Source organism: Procambarus clarkii, chromosome 29 (genome assembly GCF_040958095.1).
Source record: "Procambarus clarkii isolate CNS0578487 chromosome 29, FALCON_Pclarkii_2.0, whole genome shotgun sequence".
Taxonomy (NCBI): domain Eukaryota; kingdom Metazoa; phylum Arthropoda; class Malacostraca; order Decapoda; family Cambaridae; genus Procambarus; species Procambarus clarkii.
Window position 1 is genome coordinate 19,349,868 of NC_091178.1, and position 17,912 is coordinate 19,367,779.

The 17,912-nt window shown below is 43.0% G+C and overlaps 1 protein-coding gene across 1 annotated transcript in view; it reads right to left on the bottom strand.

Moving 5' to 3' along the window:
• Positions 1-17,611, bottom strand: part of LOC123765117 (uncharacterized) — a 936,064-nt gene extending 918,453 nt beyond the window's left edge. Inside the window, exon 1 of the mRNA XM_069333184.1 lies at positions 17,300-17,611. Coding sequence (XP_069189285.1) covers positions 17,300-17,363 — 64 coding nt within the window. The 5' untranslated portion in view covers positions 17,364-17,611. The remainder of the gene's footprint in view (positions 1-17,299) is intronic.
• Positions 17,612-17,912: the final 301 nt, after the last annotated feature.

Consider the following 17,912-nt stretch of genomic DNA (forward strand, 5'->3'; position numbering starts at 1 on the left):
CAGTAACCAGATACAGACACCAGTAACCAGATACAGACACCAGTAACCGGATACAGTCACCAGTAACCAGATACAGACACCAGTAACCAGATACAGTCACCAGTAACCAGATACAGACACCAGTAACCGGATACAGACACCAGTAACCAGATACAGACATCAGTAACCGGATACAGTCACCAGTAACCAGATACAGACACCAGTAACCGGATACAGTCACCAGTAACCGGATACAGTCACCAGTAACCAGATACAGACACCAGTAACCGGATACAGACACCAGTAACCGGATACAGTCACTAGTAACCAGATACAGACACCAGTAACCGGATACAGTCACCAGTAACCAGATACAGACACCAGTAACCGGATACAGTCACCAGTAACCAGATACAGACACCAGTAACCGGATACAGACACCAGTAACCGGATACAGTCACCAGTAACCAGATACAGACACCAGTAACCGGATACAGTCACCAGTAACCAGATACAGACACCAGTAACCGGATACAGACACCAGTAACCGGATACAGTCACCAGTAACCAGATACAGACACCAGTAACCGGATACAGTCACCAGTAACCAGATACAGACACCAGTAACCGGATACAGACACCAATAACCGGATACAGACACCAGTAACCAGAAACAGACACCAGTAACCAGATACAGTCACCAGTAACCAGATACAGACACCAGTAACCGGATACAGACACCAGTAACCAGATACAGACACCAGTAACCGGATGCAGACACCAGTAACCACATACAGACACCAGTAACCACATACAGACACCAGTAACCGGATACAGACACCAATAACCGGATACAGACACCAGTAACCGGATACAGACACCAGTAACCAGAAACAGACACCAGTAACCGGATACAGACACCAGTAACCAGATACAGACACCAGTAACCAGATACAGACACCAGTAACCAGAAACAGACACCAGTAACCGGATACAGACACCAGTAACCGGATACAGACACCAGTAACCGGATACAGACACCAGTAACCACATACAGACACCAGTAACCACATACAGACACCAGTAACCGGATACAGACACCAGTAACCGGATACAGACACCAGTAATCAGAGGCCGGATTCGCGAAGCAGTTACGCAAGTATTTAGCAATGGTTTTCTTCACAGCATCTTCGTGGCGGCTACGTGGGTTTCAGGTCGGCATTTAAGAAGGAAAATCTCTGTAAGTAATCAGGGTTGCACTAAGTGCGCTCTGGACCAGTCATAGCTTTACGTAAACTGGATATAACTCAATTTTTCTCTTCTACACAAACCTGAAGATAGATTTTAATATAAACAAAAAGTGTTTGCTGGCGAGTCTCATGTAGAAGGAGTCTTTAATATTAGCTATATATGCATTCGCTGCTTAAAACTTGTAGTAAATATGACTTTTTTATATTATATTTAGATATATAATAACAAGATATTATTCCAGTAGTTATTAAGTAAATAAATACTGGACAACTTGAGATATGAGAGTAGGTGATGATCCTGGGTGAGACAAGAATGCTTGGAAGGATTTATTATCACCTAATGCCTCTGTTCACCTCGCAGGATGTATATCTACTCAGGAGTTAGTCAGCTTGTGGCGAGGCTGCATTCTTTGGGGGGGTGGGGGGTTGGGGGGACCTCGATACAGGCCTAGCATGTATATAATTAATAATAATATTTCATTGTGTCGGGGACAGCCGGCCAGTGTATATATATATATACATGTTAGGCATATATCAAGGTCCTCCCCCCTACCAAACGTCGAATTCCTGACCATCCCAAGGATGGAACTCCATAACAAGCTGACCAACCCTCGGGTGCCCACTTACTGCTAGGTGAACATGGGGCATTAGGTAATAGGAAATGCGCCCAACCATTTCTGTTCCGCCTAGGATTCGAATCTGAAATTCTCGATTGTGAGTCGAGAACGAACCCAATTTAATGTCAAGTTACCTAACCCATCCCAACCTAACCTTACCCAACCCAACCTAGCCCAACAGAGCCTAATATATCCTAACCTAACCCAACGGAGTTCAATACAGCCAAACCTAAGCTACTGCAACCTAGCATAACAATATATATATATAAATACAATTTAATCAAACAGAAAATGAGCTTTGTCAAATCATCTTGTGTCGGAAACGCCCCAGTCAGGCACCCAGCAATTTATTCGCCTTCATATTCCATTAATTACATGTTTTTTTATTAATTATCATTAAATTTTAACTGGATGACCCTTTCTAGCACCCTTACCTAACACCACATCATTTTAACTGCATGTTTATTCAACACTTATTGTGTTGCATGTTCTATACTATTGTTTATTTTATTTGTATGCACACTGCAGACTGAAGTTCATTCTTCCTATAATTAGTCATGGCCTAGCAACAATGGTTTAAATTTATCATTGTGTGATGAGGTACATCGCTCGGCTGATTCCTGTACATGTAGCATTGAACAAATGTGTGTCCAAGACCTCTTCCTCTGCTACACAATTTGGCTCTGTGTAACAATAAACCTAATTTTTTTTTAAAGGGTAGTACACCTGTGAGTAAAACAAATCATGTCAGCTGTAAAAATATCTTCGCAAATCTTCGCAAGAACATCTTCCTGAATCGTACTTAGGAACGTTCTTAGCCAATACTTAAAAACCTTCGTAGCAAACCTATTCACGAAGAAATACGTGGAGCTTCGTGAATCTAGGTCCAGATACATACACCAGTAACCAGATAAAGACACTAGTAACCAGATACAGGAACAGGTAACCTGATACAGACACCAGTAACCAGATACAGGAACAGGTAACCTGATACAGACACCAGTAACCAGATACAGGAACAGGTAACCTGATACAGACACCAGTAACCAGATACAGGAACAGGCAACCTGATACAGACACCAGTAACCAGATACAGGTAACCTGATACAGACACCAGTAACCAGATACAGGAAGAGGTAACCTGATACAGACACCAGTAACCAGATACAGGAAGAGGTAACCTGATACAGACACCAGTAACCAGATACAGGAACAGGTAACCTGATACAGACACCAGTAACCAGATACAGGAACAGGTAACCTGATACAGACACCAGTAACCAGATACAGGAACAGGTAACCTGATACAGACACCAGTAACCAGATACAGGTAACCTGATACAGACACCAGTAACCAGATACAGGTAACATGATACAGACACCAGTAACCAGATACAGGTAACCTGATACAGACACCAGTAACCAGATACAGGAACAGGTAACCTGATACAGACACCAGTAACCAGATACAGGAACAGGTAACCTGATACAGACACCAGTAACCAGATACAGGAACAGGTAACCTGATACAGACACCAGTAACCAGATACAGGAACAGATAACCTGATAAAGACACCAGTAACCAGATACAGGAACAGGTAACCTGATACAGACACCAGTAACCAGATACAGGAACAGGTAACCTGATACAGACACCAGTAACCAGATACAGGCACTAATATTCGAGGATATAAGAACATAAGAACTCAGGGATGAACACAGTGGCAGCGAGGTTATTGCCTGACACGAAGCGGCTGCTATTTATATCCTCTTAAACTCATTCATATATTTGTGTGACCTTCGCTTCAAACTACCTATCGATCCCACGTCTCGCTTGCTACCCTGCAATTTGTACCAAAAAAAAATCGGTATTTACCCAGGTCCTTCCTTAATCTTAACTTCTCAAATATATTTTCTTTGTTTTACTTATATTTTTGTTTCTATATAAACCCTTATTTATATCAACTTTTTGTTATGCCGCTTTAGCCTCCATATGTCTCCTTACTCCTCAACTTTGTCGAGGAAGTAAATTTAGTTGTCTCATTTCCCTTCATAAGGAAGGTTTCTAATTCTTGGGAATACGTTGAGAATCTTCACTGTATTAGTTAAAGTTAATTTATGCTCTATCTAGAGTGTGGGTACGAGAACTGCAGTGTCTAAATTAGGCCTAACAGTGGCCAAATAAAGCTATAGTCATATATGGTTTTTTATTACCATCGCTTCTGGAAGTAAATTCCAGTAAACAGTTTACTTTATTCTGTAGATTTATAAATTGAATTTTTTATCTAAATTCAATTTATAAATTATATGTCCTGCCATTCCTCTCTTGAGATTGGACTATTTTGATTTGAAACGTTGTGTAAATTATGATAAGTATAATATAACATATAAACAGGTCTTGTTCTTTAAGTCTTCCTTGAACTTATGACATTGTGAGAAATCCTCTTACAATTACACCAAGATGGAAGAGCAGTAGTCAGAGGGGTAGATACCCTAAACAAGAAAATATTCAACCAGAATTTGCAGTTATATTCAATGAAACATATATATAAATATTTCGTTGAATATTTAAAAAAAATGAGCTTGAATGATCCCCAAGCCAAATGTATCAGGAAAATCTCTTCTGCGTGAAGGGTTCGAACGTTAGACAGCTAGGCCATCCAAACACCTTAGCAAATCCAGTGCTATAACCACTAGACCACAACTGACTGTACAAAATGTTTTTTTTATTTTTTGCCGTGAGACTATTTACTCACACCTGACAGCCCTCGATGGCCAGCGGGCACAGATAATTTTCATCAAATCAATTCACTATGTGAAGAAAACGCGAGCGTCATATGTATCATTAGCTTGAATGGTCCTCAAGGCAAATGTATGAGAAAAATTCTTCCTTGTGAAAGGTTCGAACCATAGACAGCCAGGCGCTCCAAACACCTTCCGGGACGAATCTCGGGAAGACTAATCTATTTACCATCTTAAAACTCGGCACCATATTTGCGCCCCTCTGCGACTCCTGTACTCTGCTTGACCCGGTGACATTAGATGTGGAGGACAGGGACTCACTCAGCTCATCTTTACGTTCCTTAACCATCCTGGCAAATTCTTAGTCTGGCCCTGAGGACTTATTGGGTTTTAATTTTTACATTTATTTAATAGCTAGCCAGCCGGTCCTCGTCACCGCCTTCACAGACTTGTTCATCTACAGTCATAATGTAAAGTTCTTCTATAATAAACAGAGAGACAATTACTTAAGAGACTTACTTAATCTACCACCACTTTCATTGGCTACCTGTCTTCATTTTCAATGACACTGTCTTCTCCCAAATCTTTGTCTGATAATACCCTTCAGAACACGTCTTTGCCTGCCATGATATACACACACAGAAATCACAATTACGTGATTCATCAAATGAACAAATCCTTTCTTCAAATCCGTTTCAACTCCTTTTTACCATGTCGTAGCTCAGTCGATTAAGGCAGCGTCTGGGATGCTCTCGAACGCAGGTTCGAATCCTCGTCACGGCCCTTGTGGATTTGTTAATTTGATGCATCACGCAATTGTGATTTCTGTGTGTAATGAAGTAAGGGCGAAGAGGGAGAACGGCCTATTGACATAGTTCGAGTGTATGGGGGAGTTGTGTAAAACCCTGGTTTGTGCCTCGGAGAGGTTGTGGGTTCAAGTAAGTTCAGTAGAACTTCGGTCTCAACTTCTTTTTACCATGTCGTAGCTCAGTCGATTAAGGCAGCGTCTGGGATGCTCTCGGACGCAGGTTCGAATCCTCGTCACGGCCCTTGTGGATTTGGTCATCTGTCATGATATACTTATGTTATTATTTGTTTTCCTTTATATTTGTAATATTTCTTAATATTACTAAATACTTGTTCAACATAGTTTGCTCTATTTTAATTCGAGTGTACACAGGTTTTCCCCTACAACAAGGACCTTTATTCTTCTAGTCATCCATTTGTGGGTCATTCTAATTCGACATTATCAATTTAAATATTATACTACGTTCTTCAGCATTACTAAGATCGTTTATATATAAATTATAATATGAATGTACCTCGTAATCCAGTGTCATACGTCGCTCCGCTAGCTAGATTCTTGTCACGTCCGAAGGCCCGGGAACTTCTGTCTTCAAGTCTGCTCAAAGTATCTTCCCCAAAAACTCATTCATCTGTAAAAATTCTATTTTTACGAAATCTGGCACCTATACAGAGTTTTCACTAGCACAACATTTCCCTTTTCCCTACCTATTTCGATGTTATATATGTGTGTCTCCCAATTTAGAACACGATTTCCTATTTTGGGTCCTCAATATATTAGAGAAGTAGTCATCTTAGCGAACGATCTTAGTAAAGCTAAAGAACGTAGTATAATATTTAAATTGATAATGAATTAGAATGACCCACAAATGGATGACTAGAAGAATAAAGGACCTTGTTGTAGGGGAAAACCTGTGTACACTCGAATTAAAATAGAGCAAACTATGTTGAACAAGTATTTAGTAATATTAAGAAATATTACAAATATAAAGGAAAACAAATAATAACATAAGTATATCATGACAGATGATCAAATCCACAAGGGCCGTGACGAGGATTTGAACCTGATCCTGCGTCCAAGAGCATCCCAGACGCTGTCTTAGTCGACTGAGCTACGACATGGTAAAAAGGAGTTGAGACCGAAGTTCTACTGAACTTACTTGAACCTGCAGCCTCTCCGAGGCACAAACCAGGGTTTTACACAACTCCCCCATGCACTCGAACTATGTCGAAAGGCCGTTCTCCTCTTCGCCCTTACTTCATTACACACAATTCAAAGACTGAATTACCGAAGAGGAAAATATGACGAGATGAGGAACTTCCTCAGAGGAATACCATGGGAAACAGAACTTAGAGACAAGAATGTGCAGGTCATGATGGATTTTGTCACCCAGAAATGCCAGGAAGCTGCAGACAGGTTTATCCCCGTCCAAAAGGAGAAAAACGAAAAACAACAGAAAAACCCATGGTTCAACCAGGAATGCAAGGTAGCGAAGCAACTGAGTAAAAGAACATGGAGAAACTACAGAAATATCAGAACACCAGAGAGCAGGGAGAGATACCAGAGGGCCAGAAATGAGTACCTCAGAGTGAGGAGGGAAGCAGAGAGACAGTTTGAAAATGACATCGCGAGTAAAGCCAAAACCCAACCAAAGCTGCTCCACAGCCACATCAGGAGGAAAACAGCAGTGAAGGAACAAGTGATGAAGCTGCGAAAAGCAGAGAACAGATACACAGAGAATGACAAGGAGGTGTGTGAAGAACTCAACAAGAGATTCCAGGAGGTCTTCACAATAGAACAAGGAGAAGCCCCTGCACTAAATGAGGAGGCGGCAAACCAAGCAACCTTGGAGGAATTTGACCTCTCCAGTGATGAGGTCAAAAGGTGTCTGCTGGAGATGGATGTGACAAAGGCTGTTGGGTCTGACAGAATCTCACCATGGATACTAAAGGAAGGTGCAGAAGCACTAAGTGTGCCACTCTCTATGGTGTATAACAGGTCACTGGAATCAGGAGACTTACCAGAAAGTTGGAAGACAGCTAACGTGGTCCCAATATACAAAAAGGGTGACAGGCAAGAGGCACTGAATTACAGGCCAGTTTCCTTAACTTGTATACCAGGCAAGGTGATGGAGAAGATCGTGAGGAAAAGGCTCGTAGAGCATCTGGAGGGAAATAACTTTGTAACGCACCACCAACATGGGTTCAGGGATGGTAAATCGTGCCTCACAGGTTTAATAGAATTTTATGACCAGGCAACAAAAATTAGGTAGGAAACAGAAGGGTGGGCCGACTGCATTTTCCTGGATTGCCAAAAAGCCTTTGACACAGTACCCCATAAAAGGCTGTTAAAAAAGTTGGAGCAACAGGCAGGAGTAAAAGGGAAGGTGCTCCAGTGGATAAGGGAGTACTTAAGCAACAGGAAACAGCGAGTAACGGTGAGGGGGGAGACATCATAGTGGCGAGATGTCACCAGCGGAGTCCCATAGGGCTCGGTACTTGGACCCATCCTGTTTCTAATATATGTGAACGATCTTCCGGAGGGTATAGACTCATTCCTCTCAATGTTTGCTGATGATGCAAAAATTATGAGAAGAATCAAGACGGATGAAGATAGACAGAGACTACAGGATGATCTGGATAAACTGGAGGAATGGTCTAGAAAATGGCTGCTAAAGTTCAACTCGGGAAAGTGTAAGGGGATGAAATTAGGCGAAGGGAGCAGGAAGCTGAACTCAAGGTATCATCTGGGAGGTGAAATCCTGCAAGAGTCAAATAGAGAGAAAGACCTGGGGGTTGATATCACACCGAACCTGTCCCCAGAGGCCCACATCAAAAGAATATCATCAGCGGCATATGCTAGACTGGCCAACATAAGAACTGCCTTTAGAAACTTGTGTAAGGAATCTTTCAGAACCCTGTATACCACTTATGTAAGACCAATCCTGGAGTATGCAGCTCCAGCCTGGAGTCCATACCTAGTTAAACACAAGACAAAGTTAGAGAAGATTCAGCGGTATGCCACCAGGCTCGTCCCGGAACTGAGAGGATTGAGCTACGAGGAAAGGCTAAAGGAGCTGAACCTCACATCCCTGGAAAACAGAGGAGTAAGGGGAGACATGATAACCACCTACAAAATTCTCAGGGGAATTGACAGGATGGACAAAGACAAACTCTTCAGCACGGGTGGAACACGAACAAGGGGACACAGGTGGAAACTTAGTACCCAGATGAGCCACAGAGACGTTAGAAAGAATTTTTTCAGTGTCAGAGTAGTTAATAAATGGAATGCACTAGGAAGTGATGTGGTGGAGGCTGACTCCATACACAATTTCAAATGTAGATATGATAGAGCCCAGTAGGCTCAGGAATCTGTACACCAGTTGATTGACAGTTGAGAGACGGGACCAAAGAGCCAAAGCTCAACCCCCGCAAGCACGATTAGGTGAGTACACAGAAATCACAATTGCGTGATACATCAAATGAACAAATCCACAAGGGCCGTTACGAGGATTCGAACCTGCGTCCGAGAGCATCCCAGACGCTGCCTTAATCGACTGAGCTACGACATAGTAAAAAGGAGTTGAAACGGATTTGAAGAAAGGATTTGTTCATTTGATGTTTCACGCAATTGTGATTTCTGTGTGTGTATATCATGGCAGGCAAAGACGTGTTCTGAAGGGTATTATCACACAAAGCCAAGTTTTCCTGAATTAATATATTTTCTCTAATTTTTTTCTTATGAAATGATAAAGCTACCCATTTCATTATGTATGAAGTCAATTTTTTTTTATTGGAGTTAAAATTAACGTAGATATATGACCGAACCTAACCAACCCTACCTAACCTAACCTAACCTATCTTTATAGGTTAGGTTAGGTTAGGTAGCCGAAAAAGTTAGGTTAGGTTAGGTAGGTTAGGTAGTCGAAAAACAATTAATTCATGAAAACTTGGCTTATTAGGCAAATCGGGCCTTGCATAGTAGGCCGAGAAGTGCGTTCTGGCAACTAGGTACGACATATGTTTATATATATATATATATATATATATATATACATAGTTGGGCGTGTTGGTCGAGCAGTTAAGGGATCCTATATGCCAGCAGAGTGCTCCGGCAGTATGTGTTCGAGTCACTTCTGGGGTGTGAGTTTTCAGGTGCATATAGTCCTGGGGACCATTCAGGCTTGTTCGCATATATATATGTGTGAGTGTGTGTATACGAGCTGTACCCGGCCACGCATGTGCGTTGCTGAGCGACAGCAACCCTCCCCCTGTCTCCTAGTCCTCCCCACCATTCCCCACTCCCCCTTTCCCTTTGTCCTCCCAAACATTCCTCACTCCCCCGTCCCCTCGTCCTCCCAACCATTCCCCACTCCCCCCCCCCCCCCTCCACCATTTCCTCCCTCGCCTATCCCTATGTCCTCCCCACCATCCACCACTCCACTGTCCCCTCGTCCTCCCTACCATTCCTCCCCTCCCCCATTTCCTCGTTCTCCCCACCATCCCCCTCTTCCATGTCCCCTTGTCCTCCCCCACCAATCTCCATTCCCCCTGTCCCCTCATCCCCACCATCCCCAACTCCCCCATCCCCTTGTCCTCCCCACCATTTCCCCCTCCTCTGTCCCTTCGTCCTCCCCTCCATCACCCACTCCCATCCCCTCATTCTCCCTTCCATTCCCCGCTCCCTCGTCCGATGCATTCCCAAATGATCTGATGTACCTATCAGAAAATTGGGAACATCAAATGATCTGATGTTCCCATCACTGAAGTACAAGAAAAACAATAAAAAAACGAAATGAAAATCAATTAAAAAATATAAATATAAACTATACTCATGTAATGAATGGTATGGTAAACAACAAAACTCAATTCCAATGCAATGTCACACAAAATAATTAAATCAAAATTTAAATAAATCGAAATCTATGACAATTAAACTTATCAATGCAATTGGAAACACTGCAATGAATTTCGTAGCATATTTAGTACAGTGTGTGTGTTGATATTACGTGCAACAGATGACACTGTTTAAAAAAAAAACATGTTTTTACCTGTCACAAGTGTGGCATCTATATAGTAGGTATATAAAAACACGCGCATATTCGAATGGAACATTGTGTCAGAATTTCGAAGCAATTGGTGAAGAACTTTGGGAGATTACAGCATGTGTTGCTCTTATGTCCAACAGATGGCACTGTTTTTAAAAAAAAGCATGTTTTTTCCTGTCATAGGTAAGGCATGTATATAGTAGTATATAAAAACACGTGTTTATTCGAATGCAACGTCGTGTCAAAATTTCAAAGCAATTCGTAAAGAGGTTTGAAGATTTCTCTCACATGAAAAATACAGTTAAAAAAACATGTTTTTTCTTGTCACATCAATATAGTATGTATATAAAAACCCGCTCGGATGCGACTGGAACATTGTGTATAAATTTCAAAGCAATCGGTAAAGAACTTTCGTAGATTAGCGATTTTGAACAAACGAACATTTACATTTTTATGTATATAGATGAACGCGTTGTTCTGAACATGGTTACAATAGCTGTTTCATCCCATTGTGTGTATTTATCTATGTAAATAAAATAGTAAATGTTCGTTTGTTTAAAATCGGTAATATCCGAAAGCTCTTCACCGATTGCTTTGAAATGTTGACACAATGTTCCATTCGCCTACGAGCATGTTCTTATATACATACTATTTAGAAGTGACGTCTGTGACCAGAAAAAATATTTTTTATATGAAAAACTGTGTTTTTCATGTGAGGGAAATCTCTGAAACCTCTTTACCGATTACTTTGAAATTTTGACCTATCATTGCATTCGAATATGCGCGTGTTTTTATATACCTACTATATACATGCCACACCTGTGACAGGTAAAAAACATGTTTTTTTTGTAACAAGAACGCCATCTGTTGCACGTAAAAGCAGCACATGCTGTAATCTTCAAATGTGCTTCACTGATTGCTATGAATTTTTGATACAATGTTGCATTCAAATACGCGCATGTTTTTATACACCTACTATATAGATGCCACATCTGTGACAGGTAAATACATCTTTTTTTGGAAAAGCAGTGCCATCTGTTACACATAAATACAACACACACCATACTAAATATGTTACAATTCCATTTCAATGTCTCCGATTGCATTGATAAATTGAATTTTCATGGCTTTTGATTTATTTTAATTTTGATTTAATTATTTTATGTGATATTGCATTGGAATTGAGCTGTGTTGTTTACCATGCTGTTCATTTTGCGAGTATAGTTTATTTTTTATTATTTCCTTATTTTCATTTGTTTTTTTAACTGTTCTTATTTTTCAGTGACTGGAACATCAGATCATTTGATATTCCTATATTTCTGATAGGATCATCAGATCATTTGGGAATGCATCAGACGAGGGAGTGGGAGTGGTGGGGGAGGACGAGGGGACGGGAGAGAGGGGAATGATTGGGAGGATGAGGGGGGGGAGGGGGGGAATGGTGGGGAGGACAGGAGAGGAAACAGGGGAGGGTTGCTGTGACTCAGCAACGCGCATGCATTTGCTGAGGGTACAAGTAGTACCTCAAGAAAATTATTTCAGTTTCAGAGGCAGGGACAGATAAGGGCCACAAACAACACTACTTGAGAGTCTGCACAACAGCACACAAAAATTACGAAACAAAGAAAGAAAGACAGCCCACACTGACAAAACAAGACACCGTGAAAAAATAATTTACCCAACAGGGCCAAATATAAAAAAAAAACAGAGAGCCCCAACAGGTAAGAAGTAACCAGCTAAAATTATGCTTTAAATTTTTCAGAAACGTTTATCAACAATATACAAAATTACATTTCGATTCTTCTACGGATTTTTTCCACATCGGCCAGAATTATATCGTGTTATACAACCGCAGATAAGCCTCTGCTGCCACAAACAAACAACAAAACCATTATAGAGACTATCTTGTAGAATATAACTGTCAAAAGGGTTCCAGTGCTAGGGTCGGGTTAGTTCTCGAAGCACAATCGATAATTCCTGGTTTCAATCCCTGGCGGGCCAGAAATGGCTACCCATATTTCCTTTCATCTAATGCCTCTGTTCAGTTAGCAGTAATTAGGTTCTCAGGAGTTAATCAGCTTGTTGTGGGGTTGCATAAAAGCCAAACGTGTATGAATACATCCTGGCTTCCTGTCCCACGAATTATTATTATTATTATGAAAAATGCAAAATAATGGGAACACGAAAAAGGTTCATCCAGAGGAACATGAAGTCAGTGTTGCAGGAGGCGATGATCCAGTTGAGTAATGTTGTTTACTAAGTGCAGCCAGCCGTACCAACCCTTGACCCGCTCCTCCAGGAGTGACCACTGACCATCCCGCTCCTCCAGGAGTGACCACTGACTATCCCGCTCCTCAAGGAGTGACCACTGACCATCTCGCTCCTCCAGGAGTGTCCACTGACCATCCCGCTCCTCCAAGAGTGACCACTGACTATCTCGATCCTCCAGGAGTGACCACTGACCATCCCGCTCCTCCAGGAGTGACCAATGACCACCCCGCTGTCTACAGGAGTGACCACCCTGCTCCTCCAGGAGTGACCACTGATCACCCGCTCCTCCAGGAGTGACCACTGACCATCCCGCTCCTCCAGGAGTGACCACTGACCATCCCGCTCCTCCAGGAGTGACCACTGACCATCCCGCTCCTCCAGGAGTGACCACTGACCACCTGGCTCCTCCAGGAGTGACCATTGACCATCCCGCTCCTCCAGGAGTGACCATTGACCATCCCGCTCCTCCAGGAGTGACCACTGACCACCTGGCTCCTCCAAGAGTGACCATTGACCATCCCGCTCCTCCAGGAGTGACCACTGACCATCCCGCTCCTCCAGGAGTGACCACTGACCACCTGGCTCCTCCAGGAGTGACCACTGACCATCCCGCTCCTCCAGGAGTGACCACTGACCACCTGGCTCCTCCAGGAGTGACCATTGACCATCCCGCTCCTCCAGGAGTGACCACTGACCATCCCGCTCCTCCAGGAGTGACCACTGACCATCCCGCTGATCCAAGGAGTGACCACTGACCATCCCGCTCCTCCAGGAGTGACCACTGACCATCCCGCTCCTCCAGGAGTGACCACTGATCACCCCGCTCCTCCAGGAGTGACCACTGACCACCCCACTCCCCCAGGAGGGACCACTGACCACCCCACTCCCCCAGGAGTGACCACTGACCACGCCGCTCCTCCAGGAGTGACCACTGACCACCCCACTCCCCCAGGAGTGACCACTGACCACCCCACTCCCCCAGGAGTGACCACTGACCACCCCACTCCCCCAGGAGTGACCACTGACCACCCCACTCCCCCAGGAGTGACCACTGACCACCCCACTCCCCCAGGAGTGACCACTGACCACCCCGCTCCTCCAGGAGTGACCACTGACCATCCCGCTCCTCCAGGAGTGACCACTGACCATCCCGCTCCTCCAGGAGTGACCACTGACCACCTGGCTCCTCCAGGAGTGACCATTGACCATCCCGCTCCTCCAGGAGTGACCACTGACCATCCCGCTCCTCCAGGAGTGACCACTGACCATCCCGCTCCTCCAGGAGTGACCACTGACCACCCCGCTCCTCCAGGAGTGACCACTGACCACCCCGCTCCTCCAGGAGTGACCACTGACCACCTGGCTCCTCCAATAGTCTTGCTGCATTAACCGGAGGATGAGGTGAAGGTAAAGCACCTCACTTCTAGGGCCACTGTATCATGTCAATCTCTGGCTTCCATGATGGCTGGTGCAGTGTGTTGTGTTCCGTCGTGTTCTGGAAGTGGCGTGAGGGTAATGTGGTGCTGGTTGGCTAGTGATAACTGGCTTGGTTTACTTCATGTATAATGCCTCGCCCATGTCCAGTCTTCTGTTGTCGCTGTATCTGTCCATTATTTTAGTATTGTTTATAGGTTTATTTATGGTTATGTATGGAGAATACTTGTTCCTTGATATATCCCTGCTGCTTGTGCATTGTTAGGCGTCTTGAAAGTTTTTTTTTTGTCTTGCCTATATATTGAATTAACTAAGGTCGAAAGCCTCAAAGTGGGCATGTGAAGGCATAGAGAACATTCTTCGTCTGTTTCAAGGAGGGTTTGTTTTGGCTTCAACGGAGTTCTTCATGAGCAAGTTGACAGACTTCTTGTTCTTGTAGTATATTATTAGTTCAATATTCTGGTTGATGTCATTAGAGGTCACATTTCTATTAATGTGTTTCAGGGCCCTCTGTTCTGTTTTTTGGGCTGTGGAGAAGACGTTCCTGTCGAGTATTTTAATAGTTGGGACCGATGATGTATTGATGAGTTATATCTGAAGTCGCATGGTGGCTCACCTTTCTTTTGATGATTTCCTCGACATTTCCCTTAACACTGCAGTCTACACTAAGGGAACGAACATGGGACTGTACCTTAACGCCAGGAGTGAGTGCCCTGATAGATGCAGGTAGAGTGTTGTCAAATGTCTATGTCAACCTCACACACACACACACACCTCCAGTTGAGCAGGTTGACGAGGTACTTGCTATTTTAATGCAGTTCCGGATCAGTAATGGATACTCTAATGGATATGTCCAGGAAGTCAATTAGCTGTGTAGCAGCTCGCCAGATACACATTTAAATATTTGGAAAACAAACAAAAACTATTTTTTTATCTTTCAGTAGTACACCATTATTCACTGATCTCTTGGAAGATTAACAAATATTACCTGATGTCAGTAATTAACCCGAACTTACACAGACGATCCTCCCCCAGTTTCAAAGATTTTTCAAGACACATACACCGCTTTCTCAGAATAAAGCTGTAATTATTACATCTCTGGAGTTTTCACATCGCTAAGCTTCTCTCACCGGTGACCTGCCATACATTAGACAATTATATTTATATAAATGAGAGAGCAAAATACAGAGACAGACACACAGAAACAGAGAAAGACAGAGAAAAACAAAAACAAATACATACAGAGACAGAAACAGAGACACACAGACAGACACAGAGATAAACTCACAGAGAGACTGATTGGTACCTGGTTGATACCTGCTTGATGGGGTTCTGGGAGTTCTTCTACTCCCCAAGCCCGGCCCGAGGCTAGGCTTGACTTGTGAGAGTTTGGTCCACTAGGCTGTTGCTTGGAGCGGCCCGCAGGCCCACATACCCACCACAGCCTGGTTGGTCCGGCACGTTTTTTAGAAAACAGTCTAGTTTTCTCTTGAAGATGTCCACGGTTGTTCCGGCAATATTTCTTATAGTCACTGGGAGGACGTTGAACAACCGCGGACCTCTGATGTGTTCTCTACAGTGGACCTCTACAGTGTTCTCTGATTGTGCCTATGGCACCTCTGCTCTTCACTGGTTCTATTCTGCATTGTCTTCCATATCATCCACTCCAGTACGTTGTTGTATTACTGTGTAGCTTTGGGACCTGGCCCTCCAGTATTTTCCATGTGTATATTATTTGGTATCTCTCTTATATATATTATTTGGTATCTCTCTTTCCATGCGTATATTATTTGGTATCTTTCTTTCCATGTGTATATTATTTGGTATCTCTATTGGTATTGGTATTTGGTATCAAGGTATTTTGTAAATGACACAATAATCACTATGAGGACTGTTACTAACTATTAGTTTTCCAACAGTATTTTTGTAAATAAACAATGCATATACAGTAAATCAAAAAGTTTCAAGGCCTTCAAATATTTTCACAATTGGTATTGGGGGAGTTGTTTATGAGCAAGTTGGCAGACGTCTTGCTCTTATAGTATATTATTTCTTCACTATTCTGATTGGTGTCAGTAGGGGTCACATTTCTATCAATGTTTATCAGAGCCCTCTCTTCTGTTCTGTGATCCGTGGAGAAGTTCCTGTCGGGTATTTTAATAGTAAGACCAATAATGTACTGTTGTCACTTGTATCTGAAGTAGTATGGCGGCTCACCTTCCATTTGTTGATTCCCTCGACAGATCGATTAGAGTATCAATTATTGATCAGGACCTGCCTTCTCTACCCAGTTCCTCCTCAACCTGCTCCAACTGGAGCTGTGTGTGAGGGCGAGGTTGACATAGACATTGACAACACTCCACTTGCATGTATCAGGGTACTCACTCTTAGCGTTAAGGCACAGTCCCATGTTAGTTCCCTTAGTTTAGACTTCACTGTTAAAGCCGCCATTCCTTTCCGAGATGATTACATCCAGGAAAGGAAGTTTACCTCCACTCTCCTTAGTAAACCTTAACACTGAGCTTCGTTCCAAGGCATCCTTGCCTAACAAGCTGTTGCCTAACAAAGCCGAATTTTTGTGTAATATTTAATTTCTCCAATTTTTCCAATGAAGTTATAAGGTGTTCTTTGTATTTTAAGATTGAAATTTTTATGTTATTTGAGTCAAAATTAACATAGAAATTTGATCAAACCTAACCTAACCTACCTAACAAACGTAACCCATCCAAACGTATCGTAAACTAACCTAACCTAATATAATTAAGTGAGTTACTCATATTCCTAAAATAATAGATTATTATTATTAGAAAACAACCAGTCTAGAAAGAAATATCTGAAAATAACGAAAATCATTCTGCCTGTTAGGCACATCGGACCTTGCATACTAGGCCAATTTATTTTTTACTTCGTATAAATTACTGAACTGATAAATCAAAGGGAAAATATGGGAAGACAAGCGTACGATGCACCTTATCCATTTACCTGACAACATCGACCACCTGACCTTGTCAACAAACATCATAATTAACAACAACGACCACCTTGTTCACCAACAAATACCACTAACAACGTGAACATTGATAACGAGACCCGACTCATTGTCACAACAAGGAACACACATGTGTGTCTGAGGTGTGATCACCTCCTCCATTACCTTCGTCAGAAGCGTACGAGGCTCCACCGCCTGAAGAGCGCCTCACAGCCCTCCACTCTTGCATGTTTGTTCTCCAGCGTCACACATTGATAAACTTGAGACAACATTTACTGCCCTAATATTATCATGGATTGTTTTTAAATTTGTGCGACACGCGTTTATTGGGCAAAGAAGAGTATGGTTATATTTATACACGATATAAGGAAGGAAGTTGTCCCGAGTGTATGTCACTACACTCTCTCTTATCCACACCAACACACGCGCGTCTTATCGGTCGCCGAGAGCAGAGGCTGCGTGACCTCCCACTATGGCTGCCCGTGGCACACTGCCGCCCCCGCCTCCACCACTCACTAAGCTGACCTCCAAATGACGGCACGTTCAGCAACCAGACCCAAGCTGGCGGTCTCTCATCGCTCCCTCCTACACCCCTCCCTATACTATCACCTTTATACCCTGTCACCTCCTACCATGTAGCGTCACCACCCTACATATCATGTCACCTCTCTCCATGTAATGTCACCACCCTCCGTATCATGTCATCTCCTTCCATATCATGTTATCTCCCTCCAAATAAAGTCATCACTTCATATTATGTCACCTTCCTCCAAATCAT